General features: G+C 48.1%; 2 protein-coding genes across 6 annotated transcripts in view; one reads left to right on the forward strand and one right to left on the reverse strand.

Moving 5' to 3' along the window:
- The window catches only part of OSBP2 (oxysterol binding protein 2), a 313,014-nt gene extending 295,990 nt beyond the window's left edge, over window positions 1–17,024 (reverse strand). Inside the window, exon 1 of the mRNA XM_073558063.1 lies at window positions 16,759–17,024. Coding sequence (XP_073414164.1) covers window positions 16,759–17,024 — 266 coding nt within the window. The remainder of the gene's footprint in view (window positions 1–16,758) is intronic.
- Window positions 17,025–17,044: 20 nt separating this feature from the next.
- Window positions 17,045–21,250, forward strand: part of DUSP18 (dual specificity phosphatase 18) — a 33,928-nt gene continuing 29,722 nt past the window's right edge. For 2 of the 5 annotated variants that reach the window (XM_073558256.1, XM_073558114.1), the window contains exons 1-2: window positions 17,159–17,315; window positions 17,397–17,494. The gene's annotated coding sequence lies outside the window, so the exon portion shown is untranslated. The other 3 variants (XM_073558193.1, XM_073558249.1, XM_073558265.1) reach the window with 3 other exon arrangements.

The following is a 21,250-nucleotide window of genomic DNA, read 5'->3' on the forward strand; positions in this document are numbered from 1 at the left end:
ACACTTGTATGGAGTGAGGCCACTCCCTCTAGTCAGCCACATCTACTAGACTTGCCCTGGCCGGGAGTATGTAGAACACATACATACCCTCAGAAACTGTCTAATCCCCGCAGCACACAGTACGTGCGATGGGGGGGGGGGATTCATAAGACTACAGTCACACAGGTAGACCAACCAATCCCTATAACTAAATATTTTTTTGCTTTTTTTGCGTGATACAAGGGCTTAATTATTCTGTTATTTTCATACACTTATTTTGCAGCTATTGGTCAATAAGATGTCTGTTCTTCACTTTATGACCACAAAAGAATTGGTCTCCTAGGACCCCACAGAACTCACATGACTGTTCCTACCTTCTCTATGTGTTCCTACCTTCTCTATGGGCAGCTCCGCTGTGTTTGATAGCAGATTTCCCTCTCCAGCAGCTGCACAATTGTGTTACGAAGCTCTATAATGCAGTGAGGTATTAGAACGTCAATACAGAGTACAACTCGAACTGCAAAGACGTTTAAAGTCTATTGGTGGTATGGAAGTAATTAAAAGGGAATCTGTCAGTAGGATCAACCCTTCAAAGGGTTGATCCTACCCAGCCTAACCTATCCTACATTATTAAAAAATGAAAGGTGGAGATACCAGTGTACATATGTAATTATCATATGACAGTAAATCTGAACTTTGTCTCATAACAAACACATTAGCAGCTGCTGGTCTCACAGCTCTGCTGTACTGCAATAATATTGATGAAAGCTGTTAGATGGAAGCTGAAAGGGAATTTGTCACCAATTTTATACCTTATAAATAGAGATAGAGGACACCTGGATGTTCGGGTCTGGCGGATTTGGCCAAACAGTTACAAAAAGTTCGGGTTCAGGTACCAGAACAGTACCCGGACCCCAGTCACTTGCATGGGGGCCTAAATATTCAGTGTTTGCCACGCTGTCATGTGCATGACAGCGCAGCAAACACCACTTCTGATCGGCGGTGAAATCATCCCCGCCGGTCAGAGAGCCGCTGTTCCCACGCTGTCAAAAGACAGCGTGAGCACTCAGCAGTGATCGGAGGTATAAAGCTTATCTCCGGTCACTGGTGTCAGCTGATGGGACTACTGATCCCATCATCCGACACCTGCTGCCACTAGTTACAGTGAAAGCAGGAGCAGCGGATGGGAGTATTCATTAGCAGCTCCTGCGCTGTAAATAAATGATTTAAAAAAACAAAACCGCATGGGTTCCCCTGTATTTTTGCTAACCAGACAGACAAAACTCACAGCTGGGGACTGCAACCCTCAGCTGCCAGCTACAGCAGGGCTATTTGTCAAGAATAGAGGTCCCCACACTGTTTTTTAATTTAAATAAATAATTTAAAAAAACGGCGTGGGGTCCTGGCCCCCCCCCCCCCCATTTTTGACAACAAGCCTTGCTAAAGCAGACAGCTGGAGGCTGGTATTCTCAGGCTGGTAAGGGGCCATGGATAATGACCCCCCCAACCTAAAAATAGCAGCCCGCAGATGCCCAGAAAAGGCACATCTGTTAGATGCACCAATTCTGGCGCTTTGCCCAGCTCTTCCCACTTGCCCTGTAGCGGTGGCAAGTTGGTTTCATATTTGTGGGGTTGATGTCACCTTTGTATTTTCAGGTGAAATCAAGCCTACGGCTTAGTAATGGAGAGGCGTCTATAAGACACCTATCCATTACTAATCCCATAGTTGTATGGTAAAGACACAGCAAGAATAAAGTCCTTTAATTGCAAGAATGACACAGATTCCTTTAATAATCTTAATTAAACTATACTTACGACATCACCTAATTCCACCGAAGCCCTCAATCTCCTGTAATAAAACTAAAATAAAAAAACAACAATATACCATACCTGTCCGTTGTTCTGTCCAACACCATAATCTATGTCTGGGGTATAAACAGTTTTCAACCTGGACGGTGCCAAATGCGACCGTCCAGGCTGAGAACCACTGATAAAAGAGCTGCTGCGAGCGCAGCCTCAGAGATCGGTGGTGACGTCATTGAGATTCCGTCCGGTCACGGAGGCTCCTTTCCCAGCCGGGCTGAACTGCGGTGACCTCAGTGAGATCCCCACTAGCAGCATGAGAGTTTTTCATACCTCCGATCACAGCTAAGGGTTCACACTGTCTTTTGACAGCGTGGGAACCATGGCTCTCTGACCGGCGGGGATGATTTCACCGCTGATCAGAAGCAGTGTTTGCCGTGATGTAATGCACATGACAGTGTGACAAACATGCGGTGTTCGGGCAGCCGAACCCGAACAATAACACAGACTTCTTGATGAAGTCCATATTTGGTGTCCGTGCCCGAACAGTAGGTGCTCGGTACGGACGCTGAACTTTACTGTTTGGGTTCTCCCATCTCTACCCATCACCAGAATACCACTATGCTTCCTGTGTGACTTCACCTCACCATCACACTGTCCTAAATGCAACATTTCCCATCACAATACTACTATCCTTCCTATGTGACTTTACCTCACCACCACGCTGTCCTAGATACTTTTCCCATCATCACAATACCACAATCCTTTCTATGTGACGTCACCTCACCAACGCGCTATTCTAGATACAGCATTTCTCATCACAATACTACTAGCCTTTCTATGTGTCCTAGGTACATTTCACCACAATACTGTTATCTGTCCGGTGTGCCTCCAAATAAATGCAATATTTTCCATCCATTTTTTTTTACACCTTTCCTTCTGCTTGTAAAACAACAGTTGGAATTTATCATTATCTACTCTATAGCATACCCATTTTCCCTACATGTGAGAGATGCAGGAGTGTCTTCTGGCGTCAAGAGTGATGTTTATACCGGCAGCTCTCTTCTGTTTGGAAACATCTATCTCTGAACATTCAAGTGATTCACTCTCTACAGTGACTCATCCTAAAACCATTACCAGAAATCAGCTTCCGACAACATATGTTCAGTCTGTAGCAGACAAGAACACGTCCAATGTTCTTTTGTGTTTCTTCACTAAATCTGTGCTGTTTTCTGCTTCCTACAATCATGGCGACTTCATGCGAGGGTATTACCAATCTCTTACCCTCTAGAATCCAGCAGATTACAAGCAACGACAGTGACAGCATTGATTGACTATGTCAAACCATAGCCAAGATGTCATACAGGCATCCTTCCACAGTGGACACTTCCTTTTAACAAGCTTGTAAATAGTTGTCGGAAGCGCCATGGAATTTTGCATGTGGGCATAACCAACCATCTCAGTCATTCATGGCCAAGATGGAAACATTTGACTCTATGCGGTAGCAACATGTGGTCGTCAGGATAAAAGAAAAAAAAAAAAAAGAAACAATAGTCGGGCAGGCTGAGCTACTTTCTTTCTGCAACTCCCATAGAAGTAAAACTCACAAACACTTCGACACCATTTCTGCTCCTCCCTCACTCCCTGCGCTGGACTTTCAAACTCTGTTAATTTTATGGGGTTACGGAAACAGAGACTCTCGGCCCACTCTCTTTTTTTGTAGCTCCGACTGCTTGTAGCTGTCTCATACAAACACATATTCCATATCAGCCATGAATGACTACGAAGGGAAAGCAATTTTAACTCTGGCCAGGTGTCTCTCAGTAGGCTCATACGCTGGTCCCTTTTCAAAGACTTGATACCGGTTATTCAACCATATGGGGTTTTTCTGTTAACAAACACTGTGGTCAGTGATTGTCAGCAGCGTTCACCTGTCGTGTCGACATCACATTGCTGTTGGGAGTGAACAAAGACCAATGGGGGACCAGGGAAATGTCTTCAAGGGAGCAGCAGTGGATTGGAAGGCAAGATATTCTTTAAAGACCCATGTGATCTGGTTAAAATTTTTTTTTACGAGATTGGATATATAAGCGCCACTGTCAGGAAGAAGATCTCACAAACCGGCATTCATGTATGGCACAGTAATGGCATACGCTCAGGAATGATCAAAAAGTATTATGCAACTGAAAGGGGTACCAATATAAACTACAATTAATATGCAAAAACCAGGGCTGTGGAGTCGGAGCTCATTTTGGTGGACTCGGTGTCATGGAAATTGAGGAGTTGGTGTCGGAGGTTTGGCTTACCGACTCCACAGCCCTGGTATGAGGGAGTTGGAGTCATGGAAATTGAGGAGTCGGAGGTTTGGATTACCGACTCCACAGCCCTGGTATGAGGGAGTTGGCGTCGGAGTCATGGAAATTGAGGAGTCGGAGGTTTGGATTACCGATTCCACAGCCCTGGTATGAGGGAGTTGGAGTCGGAGTCATGGAAATTGAGGAGTCGGAGGTTTGGATTACCGACTCCACAGCCCTGGTATGAGGGAGTTGGAGTCGGAGTCGGAGGTTTGGCTTACCGACTCCACAGCCCTGGTATGAGGGAGTCGGAGTCATGAAAATTGAGGAGTCGGAGGTTTGGATTACCGATTCCACAGCTCTGGTAAAAATAGTCACCAAGGCCATGTTCACACATTCAGTATGTGGTCAGTATTCTCCATCGGTTTCTGTAAGCCAAAACCAGGAATAGAAGAATCAGAGGAAAAGTCTAAAAGACGCACGTCACCATTTTTGGATTTTTTTTCTCACTCCTGGTTTTGCCCTCTGAATGCAGAACACGATAACTATTTTCATTACGTTCACACATTTTTATAAAGAATTTGGAAATGTTTACAAAAAAGATAAATACGGCAATAGACACGTGAAAAATTGAGACTACATGGCTTATAACTGCATATTATAAAAACAGTAGGACATTCTGTAATTCTTAGCTATGCAACAGGGCGCAATATAGCGTTGCCTAGTTTTTGCTGTCTGGGTATGTGCACACGTTAAGTTTTTGATGCAGAAATCTATTCATCTCTTGGCAAGAAAAACGCAAAAGCAGAAATGCACCACATTTTTTTTCAATTGCGTTTTTGGTGCCGATATTTTTCCACTCATTAGTACGAGTGAAATCTGCAGGAAAAACCCTGGAAGAATTGACGTGCTCTAGATTTCAATCTGCAAATCACGAAGAAGTAACGTGTGCATGACACTTCAGGGCTCTCATTCACTGTGCTGGCATCAGGAAACAAATCTGTGCTGATAAAAATTATTTTTAAGGTTCATTTAAAAGGATTTTCCAGTTTCAGAAAACCCCTCTCACCAGCTGCAGTTTGTTTAAAAACAAAAAACAAAACTGTGCGTAGGTCACCCCCTCTGGGTCCAGTGTGGAGTCTCCGCCACTGCCCCTGGATTCTATCGCCAACAGAGCGGCATCCAATAACTGAGCTCTGGGGCTCACGCCGTCAACTAGGGGTGAACAGTTACTGGCGGCAGCATTGTAAACATGACGTCAGCGCTGCAGACAATCACAGACACTGGCAGCAGTGACGGAGAGTGAGCAATGAATCCAGGGAGGGTGATTGAGGCTCAGTTTGTTTGTTTCTGGTTTTTTTTTTTTTTTAAAAAAACATCTTTTGCTGTAGGAGAAGTTTTTTTTTTATAAATTGAAAACCACTTTAAAATGGTTACTCCCACAATTGTATTGTTTTTTATCTCCGACTGTACTTCCGAGAATCTAGGTTGACATAGCTAAGTGGGAGGTATATTCGTTTTCTGCTACAATTACACTTCCCAGCAGCACCTTGCTTCTCCTCAGTGCTGCAGAACACTCACTATCCTGTGGGTTCCTGAACTCTCCCAATTATCATCAAACTGATCAAAGTGCAGAATTCCCCTTAAGTCTCTGTACACTCTCTGCTACTGTACAGTACCCTGTATGACTGATTTTATCTTCTGCAATCAACATTAGTATAGCTGCCTGTGTTTCTCCAAAAGATTAACTCCTGTACACCTCCATCATGAAGCTTGTAATTACTAGGGAAATCACAGCTGAACTTCATTTTGTTGTCGTATCTGGTGCTGACAGATCAGTGATTTGAATCTGCAAATGGTGCTCTGTTGATCCATATGGCGGAGGATTATCTTCTTCCATATGCATAAACAGAGCAGCACTTGTTACCATCTCCTATGCTAGCATTTTGGCATTAAAAGCTAAAGGGTATGGGGGGGGGAAATCACGTGATCGTTTTAGCTTATTAGCACTCACTGAAAGGCTTCCTTCTCATTCAGTCTAAACAATTAACTGGGACTGAATGAAAAACTGAAACGCTGACCAACCACAAAAAACCCCATTAAGCTCACAGCTGGACATCACAATATTTCCTGCACATTTACAAGTTGTTACAGTATATACAGTAAAAATATTGCAAGCTCATAATAGATCACAGTATTAGACATTTATTCAGGAGTCAGGAAGGTTTTGAAGGATATACCGTGGACATTACCCCAAATCGCTGAAAGACACCCAGGGAATATTATTCATGCATCAGACCATTATGTATGTGATAATAAGATAAAGCTAACATTTGCACATTATTTTATTACAGCCGAGTGATTTTATTCTTATAGTCAGATTAACCATATGACCATTTAGCTTCTGTTGGGAAGTTATTACAAATCTAACAGAGCCCTATGACAGAAGAAGAATCAAAAATTGTTTTTGGCTTCTCTTCCTTTCAGTTCCATTAGAAAACCAAGTGAAGTATATCGAAAACTGTTCTACACCTCCACCCAGTGCAGCATGACCCATCATGCGGAGCGTCACACGGCCAAGTAGCATTTCGGATTGTGCTGCACAAAGCTTATACTGTTAAAGACGAGAACAAACATCCCTGGGGACAGCAAAGATTTTTGCTCATCTTTAAGGCTATGTACCCACGTATGCAGAATATTCCTGACAGAAAACCGGACTCCTTCCCAGAAAACGCGCGTTTTTTTCCGCACGCTTTTTGCATAAAAAACGTGCGTTTTTTTTCCGGAGCATCCCCAGTCCCATAGAAAATAGTTAGAAATGCGGATTTTTCTGCAAAATTAATGAGCATGCTGCGTTTTTTCCCGCGATGCAGAATTCATTAAAATGAATGGGATGCTTCTTTTAAGCGTTTTTGCTGGTAAAAGCGCTTAAAAAGCACGAAAAAAAACGCTTACGTGTGCACACAGCCTAAGTATCGGGATATTTTGTATAATATTCTTGTACAAAATGTTCCAAAATTGATTAACAGTGGCATCTTTATTAGTGAAGAGGTTAAATAGATAGTGACTGAAAGCCAAATAAATAGCATGGTAACAAAACTAAAGGGGCAGTCCAATAGAATGAGAAAGTTGCACACAGACAAAAATACATCTAAAATACATCTTAAATATGCAATTTACATCCTTGATGCTTCCGGCTCGGCTTCTGCTTACCTTGGCTGCAGAGATCACTGCTAGTATACACTAAGGGGCCCAAAGCACACAATAGATAGTGGTCAGCTGGACGGACCGATCTCTCCTGACTCCTTCATACAAAGGAGCGTTTGCTCTGTTCTCTCTACCAGATAGCTGCTGCCAGACTCCTCCAATGGCGGCTCATCTCCCCGAGAACAGAACAATCAGCAGTCCAATATTAGACATGCCAGATCCTCCGCTCCCCACATGATCCAATATCGGAAGGTTTGGTCGACGTTAGTTTAATGTGTATGGGGGACTTAAGTCCCGCTGCTGCCAATCACTTGCCTCAGTGGTATTGAGGCTGTAACTTCTACAGCCAATGTTAACAGAAGATAAGCGGGGGGGGCAACAGGTATATGTCAATGGAATAGGAGTGGATGTGCAGTACTCGGCAGCGGCCTAGTCTCTGGAGCAGGAGTGGATGTGCAGTACTCGGCAGCGACCCAGTCTCTGGAACAGGAGTGGATGTGCAGTACTCGGCAGCGGCCTAGTCTCTGGAACAGGAGTGGATGTGCAGTACTCGGCAGCGACCCAGTCTCTGGAACAGGAGTGGATGTGCAGTACTCGGCAGCGGCCCAGTCTCTGGAATAGGAGTGGAAATGCAGCATTTGGCAGCGGCCCAGCCTCTGGAATAGGAGTGGATGTGCAGTACTCGGCAGCGGCCCAGTCTCTGGAATAGGAGTGGAAATGCAGCATTTGGCAGCGGCCTAGTCTCTGGAATAGGAGTGGATGTGCAGTACTCGGCAGTGGCCTAGTCTCTGGAATAGGAGTGGATGTGCAGTACTCGGCAGTGGCCTAGTCTCTGGAATAGGAGTGGATGTGCAGTACTCGGCAGTGGCCTAGTCTCTGGAATAGGAGTGGATGTGCAGTACTCGGCAGCGGCCCAGCCTCTGGAATAGGAGTGGATGTGCAGTACTCGGCAGCGGCCCAGTTTCTGGAATAGGAGTGGATGTGCTGTACTTGGCAGCGGCCCAGTCTCTGAAATAGGAGAGGATGTGCAGTACTCGGCAGCGGCCTAGTCTCTGGAGCAGGAGTGGATGTGCAGTACTCGGCAGTGGCCTGGTCTCTGGAGCAGGAGTGGATGTGCAGTACTCGGCAGCGGCCTAGTCTCTGGAGCAGGAGTGGATGTGCAGTACTCGGCAGTGGCCTAGTCTCTGGAGCAGGAGTGGATGTGCAGTACTCGGCAGCGGCCTAGTCTCTGGAATAGGAGTGGATGTGCAGTACTCGGCAGCGGCCCAGTCTCTGGAATAGGAGTGGAAATGCAGCATTTGGCAGCGGCCCAGTCTCTGGAATAGGAGTGGATGTGCAGTACTCGGCAGAGCCCCAGTCTCTGGAATAGGAGTGGAAATGCAGCATTTGGCAGCGGCCTAGTCTCTGGAATAGGAGTGGATGTGCAGTACTCGGCAGCGGCCTAGTCTCTGGAATAGGAGTGGATGTGCAGTACTCGGCAGTGGCCTAGTCTCTGGAATAGGAGTGGATGTGCAGTACTCGGCAGTGGCCTAGTCTCTGGAATAGGAGTGGATGTGCAGTTCTCAGCAGCGGCCCAGCCTCTGGAATAGGAGTGGATGTGCAGTACTCGGCAGCGGCCCAGTTTCTGGAATAGGAGTGGATGTGCTGTACTTGGCAGCGGCCCAGTCTCTGAAATAGGAGAGGATGTGCAGTACTCGGCAGCGGCCTAGTCTCTGGAGCAGGAGTGGATGTGCAGTACTCGGCAGCGGCCCAGTCTCTGGAATAGGAGTGGAAATGCAGCATTTGGCAGCGGCCCAGTCTCTGGAATAGGAGTGGATGTGCAGTACTCGGCAGAGCCCCAGTCTCTGGAATAGGAGTGGAAATGCAGCATTTGGCAGTGGCCTAGTCTCTGGAATAGGCGTGGATGTGCAGTACTCGGCAGCGGCCTAGTCTCTGGAATAGGAGTGGATGTGCAGTACTCGGCAGTGGCCTAGTCTCTGGAATAGGAGTGGATGTGCAGTACTCGGCAGCGGCCCAGTCTCTGGAATAGGAGTGGATGTGCAGTACTCGGCAGCGGCCCAGTCTCTGGAATAGGAGTGGATGTGCAGTACTCGGCAGAGCCCCAGTCTCTGGAATAGGAGTGGATGTGCAGTACTCGGCAGAGCCCCAGTCTCTGGAATAGGAGTGGATGTGCAGCATTTGGCAGCGGCCTAGTCTCTGGAATAGGAGTGGATGTGCAGTACTCGGCAGCGGCCTAGTCTCTGGAATAGGAGTGGATATGCAGCATTTGGCAGCGGCCCAGCCTCTGGAATAGGAGTGGATGTGCAGTACTCGGCAGCGGCCCAGTTTCTGGAATAGGAGTGGATGTGCTGTACTTGGCAGCGGCCCAGTCTCTGAAATAGGAGAGGATGTGCAGTACTCGGCACTGGCCTAGTCTCTGGAATAGGAGAGGATGTGCAGTACTCGGCAGAACCCCAGTCTCTGGAATAGGAGTGGAAATACAGCATTTGGCAGTGGCCCAGCCTCTGGAATAGGAGTGGATGTGCAGTACTCGGCGGCGGCCCAGTCTCTGGAATAGGAGTGGAAATGCAGCATTTGGCAGCGGCCTAGTCTCTGGAATAGGAGTGGATGTGCAGTACTCGGCAGTGGCCTAGTCTCTGGAATAGGAGTGGATGTGCAGTTCTCAGCAGCGGCCCAGCCTCTGGAATAGGAGTGGATGTGCAGTACTCGGCAGCGGCCCAGTTTCTGGAATAGGAGTGGATGTGCTGTACTTGGCAGCGGCCCAGTCTCTGAAATAGGAGAGGATGTGCAGTACTCGGCAGCGGCCCAGTCTCTGGAGCAGGAGTGGATGTGCAGTACTCGGCAGCGGCCTAGTCTCTGGAGCAGGAGTGGATGTGCAGTACTCGGCAGCGGCCTAGTCTCTGAAATAGGAGAGGATGTGCAGTACTCGGCAGTGGCCTAGTCTCTGGAATAGGAGTGGATGTGCAGTACTCGGCAGAGCCCCAGTCTCTGGAATAGGAGTGGAAATGCAGCATTTGGCAGCGGCCCAGCCTCTGGAATAGGAGTGGATGTGCAGTACTCGGCAGCGGCCCAGTCTCTGGAATAGGAGTGGAAATGCAGCATTTGGCAGCGGCCTAGTCTCTGGAATAGGAGTGGATGTGCAGTACTCGGCAGTGGCCTAGTCTCTGGAATAGGAGTGGATGTGCAGTTCTCAGCAGCGGCCAAGCCTCTGGAATAGGAGTGGATGTGCAGTACTCGGCAGCGGCCCAGTTTCTGGAATAGGAGTGGATGTGCTGTACTTGGCAGCGGCCCAGTCTCTGAAATAGGAGAGGATGTGCAGTACTCGGCAGCGGCCTAGTCTCTGGAGCAGGAGTGGATGTGCAGTACTCGGCAGCGGCCTAGTCTCTGGAGCAGGAGTGGATGTGCAGTACTCGGCAGCGGCCTAGTCTCTGGAGCAGGAGTGGATGTGCAGTACTCGGCAGCGGCCTAGTCTCTGGAGCAGGAGTGGATGTGCAGTACTCGGCAGCGGCCTAGTCTCTGAAATAGGAGTGGATGTGCAGTACTCGGCAGCGGCCTAGTCTCTGGAATAGGAGTGGATGTGCAGTACTCGGCAGCGGCCTAGTCTCTGGAATAGGAGTGGATGTGCAGTACTCGGCAGCGGCCCAGTCTCTGGAATAGGAGTGGAAATGCAGCATTTGGCAGCGGCCCAGTCTCTGGAATAGGAGTGGATGTGCAGTACTCGGCAGAGCCCCAGTCTCTGGAATAGGAGTGGAAATGCAGCATTTGGCAGCGGCCTAGTCTCTGGAATAGGAGTGGATGTGCAGTACTCGGCAGCGGCCTAGTCTCTGGAATAGGAGTGGATGTGCAGTACTCGGCAGTGGCCTAGTCTCTGGAATAGGAGTGGATGTGCAGTACTCGGCAGCGGCCCAGTCTCTGGAATAGGAGTGGAAATGCAGCATTTGGCAGCGGCCCAGCCTCTGGAATAGGAGTGGATGTGCAGTACTCGGCAGAGCCCCAGTCTCTGGAATAGGAGTGGATGTGCAGTACTCGGCAGAGCCCCAGTCTCTGGAATAGGAGTGGAAATGCAGCATTTGGCAGCGGCCTAGTCTCTGGAATAGGAGTGGATGTGCAGTACTCGGCAGCGGCCCAGTTTCTGGAATAGGAGTGGATGTGCAGTACTCGGCAGTGGCCTAGTCTCTGGAATAGGAGTGGATGTGCAGTTCTCAGCAGCGGCCCAGCCTCTGGAATAGGAGTGGATGTGCAGTACTCGGCAGCGGCCCAGTTTCTGGAATAGGAGTGGATGTGCTGTACTTGGCAGCGGCCCAGTCTCTGAAATAGGAGAGGATGTGCAGTACTCGGCAGCGGCCTAGTCTCTGGAGCAGGAGTGGATGTGCAGTACTCGGCAGCGGCCCAGTCTCTGGAATAGGAGTGGAAATGCAGCATTTGGCAGCGGCCCAGTCTCTGGAATAGGAGTGGATGTGCAGTACTCGGCAGAGCCCCAGTCTCTGGAATAGGAGTGGAAATGCAGCATTTGGCAGCGGCCTAGTCTCTGGAATAGGAGTGGATGTGCAGTACTCGGCAGCGGCCTAGTCTCTGGAATAGGAGTGGATGTGCAGTACTCGGCAGAGCCCCAGTCTCTGGAATAGGAGTGGAAATGCAGCATTTGGCAGCGGCCTAGTCTCTGGAATAGGAGTGGATGTGCAGTACTCGGCAGCGGCCCAGTTTCTGGAATAGGAGTGGATGTGCTGTACTTGGCAGCGGCCCAGTCTCTGAAATAGGAGAGGATGTGCTGTACTCGGCAGTGGCCTAGTCTCTGGAATAGGAGTGGATGTGCAGTACTCGGCAGCGACCTAGTCTCTGGAATAGGAGTGGATGTGCAGCACTCGGCAGCGACCTAGTCTCTGGAATAGGAGTGGATGTGCAGCACTCGGCAGTGGATGCTACACATTGAATGGAGCTGTACTGTTCTGCTACATTAAATGTTTATATCTGATTGCCACACAAGCTAAAAACAGATGTTCGGAGGGGTTGAGGGTGTCAGACCCCTACCAATCGAACGACCTATTGTAGGGACAAGAAAACAGTGCTGGGTCCCAACACAACCTCTTTAATAACACTTCTGTTACTGTACCCTACTGGTGGTCTACTGACGAGCCGCAGGGTGTCATAGTAGCAGCGGTGGGGATCCCATTTCTGAAAACTTCACCTCAGGAAAATGGCGCACCATGACAAATTGGCTGCTTGTAGTGCTGAACTCAATGGACAGGTAACTGCGCTTACAGTTGGCCCGCTCCACTAAAGTTTGTGGCATTTACTGAAACACCAAGCTGCAGCTCAGAGCTGCATGAAATTTACACAACACCTTCAAGGGCTCTCTGTTTCCTGAATATACCGGTGCTTCTCACAAAATTAGAATATCATCAAAAAGTTAATTTATTTCAGTTCTGGCAGATGTCCAGAAGGCAGTCATTGACACACTCCACAAGGAGGGTAAGCCACAAAAGGCCATTGCTAAAGAATCTGGCTGTTCACAGAGTGCTGTATCCAAGAATATTAGTGGAAAGTTGATTGGAAGGAAAACGTGTGGTAGAAAATGTACTCAAGCAACCGGGATACCTGCAGCCTTGAAAGGATTGTAAAGAAAAGGCCATTCAAAAATTTGGGGGAGATTCACAAGGAGTGGACTGTTCTGGAGCCATTGCTTCAAGAGCCACCTCACACAGACATATTGTATCCAAGACATGGGCTACAAGTGTCGCATTCCTTGTGTCAAGCCACTCATGACCAATAGTCAATGCCAGAAGCATCTTACCTGGGCCAAGGAGAAAAAGAACTGGACTGTTGCTCAGTGGTCCAAGGTGTTGTTTTCAGATGAAAGTAAATTTTGTATTTCATTTGGAAATCAAGGTCCCTGAGTCTGGGGGAAGAGTGGAAAGGCACACAATCCAAGCCGCTTGAGGTCTAGTGTGAAGTTTCCACAATCAGTGATGGATTGTGGAGCCATGTCATCTGCTGGTGTAGGTCCACTGTGTTTTACCATGACCAAAGTCAGCGCAGCCGTCTACCAGGAAATTTTACAGCACTTCATGCTTCCCTCTGCTGACAAGCTTTTTGGAGATAGAAATTTCATTCTCCAGCAGGACTTGGCACCTGTCCACACTGCCAAAAGTACCAATACCTGGTTTAAAAACAGTATCACTGTGCTTGATTGGCCAGCAAACTCATCTGACCTTAACCCCATAGAGAATCTATGGAGTACTGTCCAGAGGATGAGGAGAGACACCAGACCCAACAATGTAGATGAGCTGAAGGCTGCTATCAAAGCAACCTAGGCTTCCATAACACCTCAGTAGTGCCACAGGCTGATCGCCTCCATGCCACGCCGCATTAATGCAGTAATTGATGCAAAAGGAGCCCAGACCAAGTATTGAGTGCATTTACTGAACATACATTTGAGTACTGTATATAGTTGTGTATAAGTCGAGTTTTTCAGCACATTTTTTTGTGCTGAAAACGCCCCCCTTGGCTTATACACATGTCAATTGTCTAGAAAGCCGGCGGGGGAAGGGCAGCGGTGGAGCAGCGGGTCACAGGAGGCAGGAGCTGGCGGCCATCACAGTGTCCGCTACTAAAGAGAAATGAATATTAATTTCTCTTATAGCAGCACACAGTACAGCCGCCGGCTTCCAGAAGACATCCTACTCACCCACCAGCGTGCCTTCAGAGCATCTTGGTGGTCCCGGCGTCTTCGCAGTATCTCTATGGTTCTCCAGCAGCTCCTCTGGCCCGATCACGTGGCGCCGCCCATTAAGGTAATGAATATGCACGTGTCTCCACTCCCATAGGCGTGGAGTGCATATTCATTACCTTAATGAGCGGTGCCACGAGATCGCGCTGGAAGAGCTGCTGGATGCCGGAACCATGGAGATGCTGCGAAGACTCTGGGACCACCAAGATACTCCGAGGGCACGCTGGTGGGTGAGTTGGATAGGGGATAAGGAGCCATGCATACCAGAATGGATGGGGGAGCCATGCATAGCAGGACAGGGACCAGGACAGGGATGAGGGGACAATGCATACCCAGATTATACTCGAGTCAATAAGCTTACCCAGTTTTCCATAGGCAGGCATTTTGGATTTTAAAATCATTTTTCAAGCTGGTGTTATAAATTATTCTAATTTACTGAGATAATGACTTTTGGGTTTTCATTGGCTCTAAGCCATAATCATCAACATTAACAGAAAGAAACACTTGAAATAAATCACTCTGTGTGTATTGACTCTACATAATACACGAGCGTCACTTTTTGCACTTTTGTATTGAAGAAACTGAAATAAACTTTTTGATGATATTCTAGTTTTGTGAGAAGCAGCTGTATGATTGTCCCAGAGAGGAGATGAAGTGTCTGAGATGTAAATACCTCGAGTCATTCTGATAAATCAAACCCAACAGAATATCCACAGCAAAGTCAGAAAAAAAAATTCAAAACATGGATCATTTTTCCCTTCAGAGCTGAACTCGTACTGATGCATCTGTACCACACCCAGTGCTATCCTTCTTCACCTCATAACCTTCCAAATGCTTTCGAAATATTTTGTAGATGAGGTGAAAGAAGAGACTAATCCCTGAATTTCCCAGAAATGTTAATGTTTCTTAGGAAGTCTCATGACTTCTTTTAAACGTCGTGGACTGAAAACCGATGTACGGCCAGCGTAAGATCACTGCACTCTGCCACCATCCAGTTACTGACCAAACACTAAAAGATGACCAGAGTGAAGCAGACACTGAAAAACAAGAATTATTTTGGATACCAAAGGAGTTCTGCAGTGATCAGTAGCGTCCTCCTACAATAATAGCTCTGGATTGTCCTAGAGAAGCTTCTGGACCTCTGTGCAATGGAAAGGCTTTGGTAGGATCTGAGATAAGCAGTTCATAAGGCTGTGTGCACACGCTGCGGATTTTGCTGCGGTTCCGCAGCGGTTTTGGCCGCTGCGGACCCGCAGCAGTTTCTGCTGCGGTGTACAGTACAATGATTCCCTATGGGAATCAAAAACCGCAGTGCAGACGGTGCGGAATTTTCCGCGCGGATTATCTGCGGTTTTCAATCCGCAGAAAGAATTGACATGTCAATTCTTTCTGCGGATTCTCCTGCGGTTTGCCATCTCCTCCATTGAGGAGATGAAAAACCGCAGGGCAAAACCGCAGAGCAATCCGCAGGTAAAACCGCAGGTCTTTTGACCTGCGGTTTCACCTGCGGATTGTACAAAATCCGCGCGGATGAATCCGCACCTTTTCCGCAGCGTGTGCACACAGCCTTAGGGAAAACCTAAATAAGGATGTGTTCACACAAGGATATGCTGCACAAATTCCAATGTCGGCTTCAATGGCGTTTGCAAAATTACCCCACAAATCTGCAGTGTCTGGAAGTCTCCTAAGAGTCCCCCACTGGTCATGTCCTGGCTGAAAGGTCTGATCACGTATGGGGAGATAAATACTCGGCACCGACAAATGAAAACAGAATATACCTACAGAACCGCCATTTACACGTTTTCTTTAAATCCATTGCACGTTAACCACCCACTAAGCCCAACCAAACCATCCTTCAGCTCAAGGACTCCCAAGAATCCCCCCCTCACAATGGACACTTGTAGCACAGTGTACTGTTAGGAAATCAGTCCTGTCATCCGAGGTCTACATATCTGTTATCAAACCAAACTAAAAAAAAAAAAAAAAACTTGTCATTTTCTGAAAAATATAACATGATGTCAGCCCACTGCACATTAAGATGTTACACTTCACCCCGCACTGCCTAAATACCACCGCAATCACACTCCAAATACCTCACCTTCTGCTGTCACCTGTTACGGGACTGATCATTGTCACCTGTCGGGTCGCAGGACCCATCGCTGTCACCTGTCGGGTCGCAGGACCCATCGCTGTCACCTGTCGGGTCGCAGGACCCATCGCTGTCACCTGTCGGGTCGCAGGACCCATCGCTGTCACCTGTCGGGTCGCAGGACCCATCGCTGTCACCTGTCGGGTCGCAGGACCCATCGCTGTCACCTGTCGGGTCGCAGGACCCATCGCTGTCACCTGTCGGGTCGCAGGACCCTTCACTGTCACCTGTCGGATCGCAGGACCCATCGCTGTCACCTGTCGGGTCGCAGGACCCATCGCTGTCACCTGTCGGGTCGCAGGACCCATCGCTGTCACCTGTCGGGTCGCAGGACCCATCGCTGTCACCTGTCGGGTCGCAGGACCCATCGCTGTCACCTGTCGGGTCGCAGGACCCTTCACTGTCACCTGTCGGATCGCAGGACCCATCGCTGTCACCTGTCGGGTCGCAGGACCCATCGCTGTCACCTGTCGGGTCGCAGGACCCATCGCTGTCACCTGTCGGATCGCAGGACCCTTCACTGTCACCTGTCGGGTTGCCGTCTCCTCCACCATCACATCCTGGCACCGTCAGACAGCGGCTTCTCACATCACACGCACCTGTAATAAGACAGCAGCCCATTGCTCAGCACGAACCAGCGTCTCTGATATCCCTTCAGATAGTTGGTCCATTTGAAGAGCCAGCCTTTGTAGGTGTCCGGACCCGTGGTGGCCGGGAGGGCGGGCCCCGAGCTGCTCATATCTCCGGCGCCGAGCTGCGGACAGGACAGACACGGCACGGCGGAGAGCAGGGACACCAGCCCGCTACAGCCAGGAGCGGCCGCTCTCCCCATAGACCAGCGCCGGAGGGGGCGGGCACAACGCATCGGACACGCCCCCTACTGCATGTGACTCCAGGAGGCGCTAGCATCAAAACAAATACGTGTCACGTGACGGGCTGTGCTCTCGGCGGGATCCTCGCGGGATGAAAGAGGCTAGTCACATGATGGCCCGGTAAGTGAGGAGGTGGGGAACCGACCGAATGCACAGAGGTGTGGAAGTGCTGGTCATGCTGGGTCCTGTAGTCACTTGATGAGAGGACGCTCCAGGTTATCCCAGTGCAATGCACTGATTTATGGTGACTAAACTAGTTCGGTGAAGTCATAACAACCAATCAGGTTACTGCTTGCATTTTCATGTGAGAGCTGCAGTGTGATTGGCTGCCTGATGCCACCATTGACGGTTCCATATCTCTCCAGCCCCCAAACTACAGGTTTCCCAGACTTCTGGCTTCACATTCCACACATGGACCTTCTTGTCTGACGCGTCTTCTCCTGCCGCTCACTGAAGGTTTGGGGTAAGATGTGACTATCAGACTGTGCAGCATGTGCCCCTGAAACAGGTCAGATCCCACCGCTCCCTCCTTGTAAAAGTAGCGGCTGAATTTGGTACCATCTCTCTGAATAGTTACAATGGTGGGAGACACAGATCTGCACACTGTGGGAGCTTTCTGTGCCGTGCCCACTCAGGATTCCCCTCTGTGTGTGGCACTAAGCGGTCATGTGACCAGAAGTCTGCCAATCACCCGAGGACTAGAGTCCCCTCCACTTCTCAGTACAACATTGAAGGAGGCGGAGGAGAAGGTAGTCACCACCTTTTTTATGCTGATGCAGTAGTATCAGGGTAATGGGATTAGGGCTTGGTGTCAGCAACTGTCATTGACACCAAGCCCTAGGCTTAGTAATGAAAATGTGTCAGCCCGACACCCTCATTACTAAGGCGATAAGTAAACACAGTCACCAGCTTATGTCGGAGCCTTAACAGAAGCTAAGTACATAGGCTGGAATCAAACAGCAACTGTTAATTTAAAAAAATGAAAAAAAAAAATTGCATGGGCTCTGGTGTAATTTTAATAACCAGCCGAGGGAAAGCTCAGGGCTGATGTTAATATTCTGGGAAGGAGCCAATAGCCATAAAGGTTCCCAGGCTATTAATATCAGCTCACAGCTATTTGCTTAGCCTTTACTGATTATTTTGTATGGGGATCCCAGAAAAAAATTGACATAGGGTCCCCCTATAAAAACTAACCAGCAAAGGCTAGGCAGTAAGCAGCTGGCTGATATAAATAGCCTAGGAAGGGGCCATGGATATTGACCCCTCCCAGACTAAATACATCAGCTTTCAGCCACCCTAGAAAAGTCGCATCGATAAGATGTGCCAAATCTGGCACTTAGCTTCACTCTTCCCACTTTCCCTGTAGCAGTAGCAAGTAGGGTAATGGTTGGGGGGATGATGTCACCTTTGTATTGTCAGGTGACATCAAGCCCACAAGTTAATAATGGAGAGGCATCTGTAAGACGCCCCCATTACTAACCCCAGTCTTTTAGTCCTTTATTTGAAATAATGACACAGACACTTTTATTAAATCTAAATAAAACCATACTTAACGAACGCCTAATCCACTGACGCCAACGTCTCCTGTAATACAAACAAAATAAATAAAAATATTCCTCACCTGTCCACAGAGAAGATAATCCATAATGTCCCACGACAAACCTGATGACTTTGAGTGTGGGCTTATTTTTTGTATGCCGAGCTGTCGTTTTTAATGATACCATTTTGGTGCATATACGATCTTTTGATCTTACTGCACTTTAATGCAATGTCGCGGTGACTGAAAAAACATAATTCTTGCGTTTTGACTTTTTTTCTCACTACGCCGTTCAGCGATCGGGTTAATCCTTTTTTTTTTATTGATAGATCAGGCGATTCTGAACGTGGAGATACCGAATATGCGTCTGTTTGATTTTATTTTTATTGTTTTATTTTGAATGGGGCGAAAGGGGGTGATTTAAACTTTTATTTTATATTTTTAAACATTTTTTTTTTTTTTACTTTTGGCATGCTTCAATAGTCTCTATGGGAGGCTAGAAGCTGCCACAACTCGATCGGCTCTGCTACATAGATGCGATGATCAGATCGCCTGTATGTAGTAGAATTGCTGACTTGCAATGAGCGCCGACCACCGGGTGGCACTCACAACAATCCAGCACTGACAACCATATGAAGGTCCTGGAGTGGCCTAGCCAGTCTGCAGATCTCAACCCCATAGAAAACCTTTGGAGGGATTTGAAAGTCCGTGTTGCCCAGCGACAGGCCCAAAACATCACTGCTCTAGAGGAGATCTGCATGGAGGAATGTGCCAACATAGCACTAACAGTGTGTGTGCACAGAACAGGAGAGATGAAAGTTGGCTATTAGCAAACACATTTTTGCAGCTCTTGAGCTCTTCTGTATTTTAACAATACTACTGCCCTGTCTGCCTGTGAGATGGAAGCTGAAGCTGAGAGGAACCTACAGATGTGTAAGTTATATGTATTTTTCGCTTTATAAGACGCACCTGATTATAAGACGCACCCCCAAATTTGGTGAAAAAAAAGAGAATTTTTTTTTTTTTTTTATGTTCAAGGGAATCTGTCACCCTTTTTTTGGACTGTGAGCTGCCGCCATCGACATCAGGGGATTATCTACAGCATTCTGTAATGCTGTAGATAAGCCTCCCATATAACCCGAAAGATAAGAAAAAAGAGATTATAGTCACCCCGGCATTCGGTCCGGTCCGATGGGTGTCGCCGTCCGGTCCGGCGCCTCCCATTTTCATACGATGCCGTCCTCTTCTTCCCTTCCTGTCGTGGCTCCGATGCAGGCGCACTGCTCTGTCCTGTTGAGGGCAGAGCAGAGTCCTGCAGTGCGCAGGCATCGGGAGAGGTCCGGCGCCTGCGCTGTTATGAATGAGTCACCGTAGGAGGCAAAAACAGAAATACTAGCTAAGTCCAGAAAACCAGAGAAGTTGGCAGCTATCGGATTGCAGACCCCTGAACCTATCAACAACAACTAGCAGTAGCCGTGGGGGTTTCCTACGGTGCCCTAGACCCCTCGATCACAGCCGGAGAACTAAGTAGCCTAAAGACAGAAAGGGAAATCTGTTGTGAGTTCATTTTCCCCTTCACTACTGAAGCCCGAGGAACTCCCTCCTCTGGTGAAGAAAGGTAGTGAGCCTGATTGTCAAACACCTGGGGCTGATGATGATGACTGGCTGAGTGGAGTTAATGACTGGATATAAGGCTGCCGACGCCCTTCTGGCCTGCGGGTGATTTCTCTGTGGACTTCTAGGAAACCAGTCTGATTCCTGCTCATCTAAACCTAAGATTTCTGCTTTGCCTTTTTGCATTAGTGTTTTGTTTTCCTTGCTTTTCTGGATTCTGCCATTCCCTGCTGGGGTTAGCTGAATCTCCTTTTGCCTGTTGCTCTGTCTTCAGAATATTCCTGAGTACTGACATAGCTTTTTTGAAGCCTAGCGTCTTCAGGGCCTTTTTTACTGTCAGTTGGTTGGCTCTTATTTTCATAGGGTTTTTCACGGATTGCAGACAGCAGCCTTCCTGTCCTTTCCTATCTAAGCTAGCGTGGGCCCCATCTTTGCTCAGTCTATCTTTCTGTCTGTGTTTTGTTCTTTCTTCTTGCTTCATCGTCATTATATGTGGGGGGCTGCCTTTTACTTTGGGGTCTGCTCTGGGGCAGTTTAGATTTCCCTTTCTGTCTTTAGGCTATGTAGTCCTCCGGCTGTGATCGAGGGGCCTAGGGCATCGTAGGAGCCCCCCATTGCTACTGCTAGTTGTGTTGATAGGTTCAGGGGTCTGCAATCCGATAGCTGCCAACTTCTCTGGTTTTCTGGACTTAGCTAGCATTACTATTTTTGCCTCCTACGGTGACTCAATCATAACAGAAATCTAAACTGCCCCAGAGCAGACCCCAAAGCAATAGGCAGCCCCCAACATATGACGGTGAAGCAAGATGAAAAAACACAGAATCATAGAATCATAGAATGGTAGAGTTGGAAGGGACCTCCTGGGCCATCTGGTCCAACCCCCTGCTCAAAGCAGGATTCGCTAAATCATCCCAGTTAGATGTCTGTCCAGCCTCTGTTTGAAGACTTCCATTGAAGGAGAACTCACCACTTCTCGTGGCAGCCTGTTCCACTCATTGATCACTCTAACTGTCAAAAAGTTTTTTCTAATATCTAATCTGTGTCTCCTCCCATTCAGCTTCATCCCAT

Source organism: Dendrobates tinctorius, unplaced genomic scaffold, assembly GCF_039654945.1.
Source record: "Dendrobates tinctorius isolate UK_male_01 unplaced genomic scaffold, ASM3965494v1 ptg000003l, whole genome shotgun sequence".
In the NCBI taxonomy this organism is placed as follows: domain Eukaryota; kingdom Metazoa; phylum Chordata; class Amphibia; order Anura; family Dendrobatidae; genus Dendrobates; species Dendrobates tinctorius.